At 41.3% G+C, this 2,500-nt stretch overlaps 1 protein-coding gene across 3 annotated transcripts in view; it reads left to right on the plus strand.

Moving 5' to 3' along the window:
* The window catches only part of LOC125289775 (protein Dok-7-like), a 41,970-nt gene that overhangs the window by 18,886 nt on the left and 20,584 nt on the right, over positions 1 to 2,500 (plus strand). For all 3 annotated transcript variants that reach the window (XM_048236764.1, XM_048236766.1, XM_048236765.1), the window contains exon 5: positions 1 to 44. This exon is cut by the window's left edge and continues 76 nt beyond it. In XM_048236764.1, the coding sequence (XP_048092721.1) occupies positions 1 to 44 (44 nt within the window). The remainder of the gene's footprint in view (positions 45 to 2,500) is intronic.

Here is a 2,500-nt window from a genome sequence, read left to right on the forward strand (position 1 = left end):
CTCGCCCTCCCGCGGTCCCTTCGGTCTGCGGCCCCTCCTACCAGGTCAGTGCTGAGGGCTTATGCTTATGTGTGTGTGCAGTGTGTGTGTCTGCGTGCGTTCCTGTGCGTTCCTGTGTGTGTGTGTGTGTGTGTTGTTCTCTGTGTGTTTGTATTCTGTGTGTGTGTCTGTGTGTGTGTGTCTCTCTCTCTCTCTCTCTCTCTCTCTGAGTTTTGTAATTGTACAACATTTCTAGATGTCTTGCACTGGCTGTTGTATTTCATAATAATTCCATTAATGTTGAAGGTTTTTGCGAAACCTTTTTTTATGAAAATTTCCAAAACAGACCTTGTCTCAATGTGACTACCCCGATTAAAAGAGAAATCTGGTGTCACGGTACAGAAGAACCCGAAATCGGTTTTACCTAGCTCGAGTTGCTAGTTCCAGCAGCTAAAGCAGCCAAGTAGCTACAGCGGTAAACAATCGGTTTTACCTAGCTCGAGTTGCAAGTTCCAGCAGCTAAAGCAGCCAAGTAGCTACAGCGGTAAACAATCGGTTTTACCTAGCTCGAGTTGCAAGTTCCAGCAGCTAAAGCAGCCAAGTAGCTACAGCGGTAAACAATCGGTTTTACCTAGCTCGAGTTGCTAGTTCCAGCAGCTACAGTAAAGCAGCCAAGTAGCTTGTAAATGCCCCCAGAGTGTAGCACACAAAACAGAGAAGACATCATCGTGTCTACTTGTAGGTTTTAGCGCACTGCACACTGTGGTGAATTCCCTTTCTTACATAATCACTGTTTGTGATATCCTGGTACACAGTCACCATCCAGCAAAGCAGACTCAATTACTTTGCTGATGTTGATGCAAAACAGGTTTTTCTAGATCGTCATTTCCAAGAATGTATACTTCAGGCTAGTATTAGTTACTGGTTGTGTTTTTCATGTGTTGCTGATTCATTTTGGTCCAGATTGCTAACTGATTCCAGAGGTCTTAGCTGAGTCAGGTCGGCCAGAGTCTGTATTGAAACATAAGATGTTGATGGGGAAAAACATTTGTCATGTGGTGGAAGTTTTTGTGTTTACGAAATTGTATTACTTACTGCATGTTGTCACCCAAGAATTATCAAGGTCTACAGGTATATGACTTGAAAAAAAAAAAAAAAAAATGTTTGAAAAAAATCAAACAACCATCACTTTTTGTTCATATTTAATTTTGTATTATTTATATTTATTAAATAATAATCATTTATTCAATATATTAAGATCATATTAAGTTAAAGACTATATGGTGCAAAATACCATGTTAATTCTTTGATAATGTTGTGTAACCTTCCTTTCCTTCAGAAATGGAGTTGAGCTCTGCGTGGGTCCATGTGTCTGCTCTGAAGTCATAGCAATGGTTTTGTTAGTTAGGTCATGAGATACAGTTTTTAAAATATTTGAAAAGCATTTAAAACATCTGTCTACTTAATTGCCATGTTCACCTCTCAGAGCTTCACTGCAGCCATGCTCCGCTCGTAAAACCAGGTTATATTGGTCAGGACTGTATCAACGGCGGTCATACATTACAACAGCTTTGTGGAAACATTCTGAGAAGAACCATGTGTTCTCTGAGGATACATGTTTGGCATCTCACTGAAAACGTTTTAAGAAACCATATGATGTTAAAGAGATCCAGGTCAGCCTTCAAAAACAACAGATTGAGTAAAAACCTTTTAAAGTAAAAAAATTAACTTTGAGTCTTTGAGTAACGAAACAAATTAAATGAATGAACTAATGTTCCGTGAATTACCTTAATTTGGACACATGCAGGCCAGACCACCTCTGAAATTTGTCTGAGTTATTAGATCATGAATGTGGCCATTATGTGGAATCTGATCATTATGACCAGGTGTGTACAGGATCTGAGTTATGCTGAAGTTCATGGCGTACCAATGATGTTTATTCAGAGATTTTGAATGTGAAGTGTCAGGCATGTGTTAACATAAACAAACAGTGAATTCCAGTGTGAATAGTTACATAAGGTTTGTGAATGCTCATGGTACATTGACAATTATGGTTGGTTTATTAACATTGTAATGTAGTTGTTAATTGTAAATAATTGAATCTTCATGTACAGTATTAAGTATTAGCATTTATATATTTAGTCTGTGCCATGCTTTATGGAAGAGCAGTGCAGAAGGTGTAACTGAAAGTTGGCCTCATTCCCTCCTCATTGAAAACGAAGGTGAGAACTCGCATCCCTCAGGCTTAAATCAGAGAGCTTTTCGGTCTTATTGCGTCCGAGCCGTCTCCCCTCCTCGAGTTACAGCCAATCGTGCACGCTTTGACGGACATAACGAGAGGGTTGAGCGTGTGTGCAGCGCACGACGCAACACATCTTGGCTTGTCCGTCGTCGCCGCGGCGACCACTTTCTCGGCTAACGAGCACGGCGCACTCAGACAGCTGAGGGAGATCGGCGCCGGGTGTTGGCGTTTTCACACGTCGCCCTGGGCCAATCGGAGGGGCCCGCGGTGGCCTATTCT

Source organism: Alosa alosa, chromosome 24, assembly GCF_017589495.1.
Source record: "Alosa alosa isolate M-15738 ecotype Scorff River chromosome 24, AALO_Geno_1.1, whole genome shotgun sequence".
Taxonomy (NCBI): Eukaryota; Metazoa; Chordata; class Actinopteri; order Clupeiformes; family Clupeidae; genus Alosa; species Alosa alosa.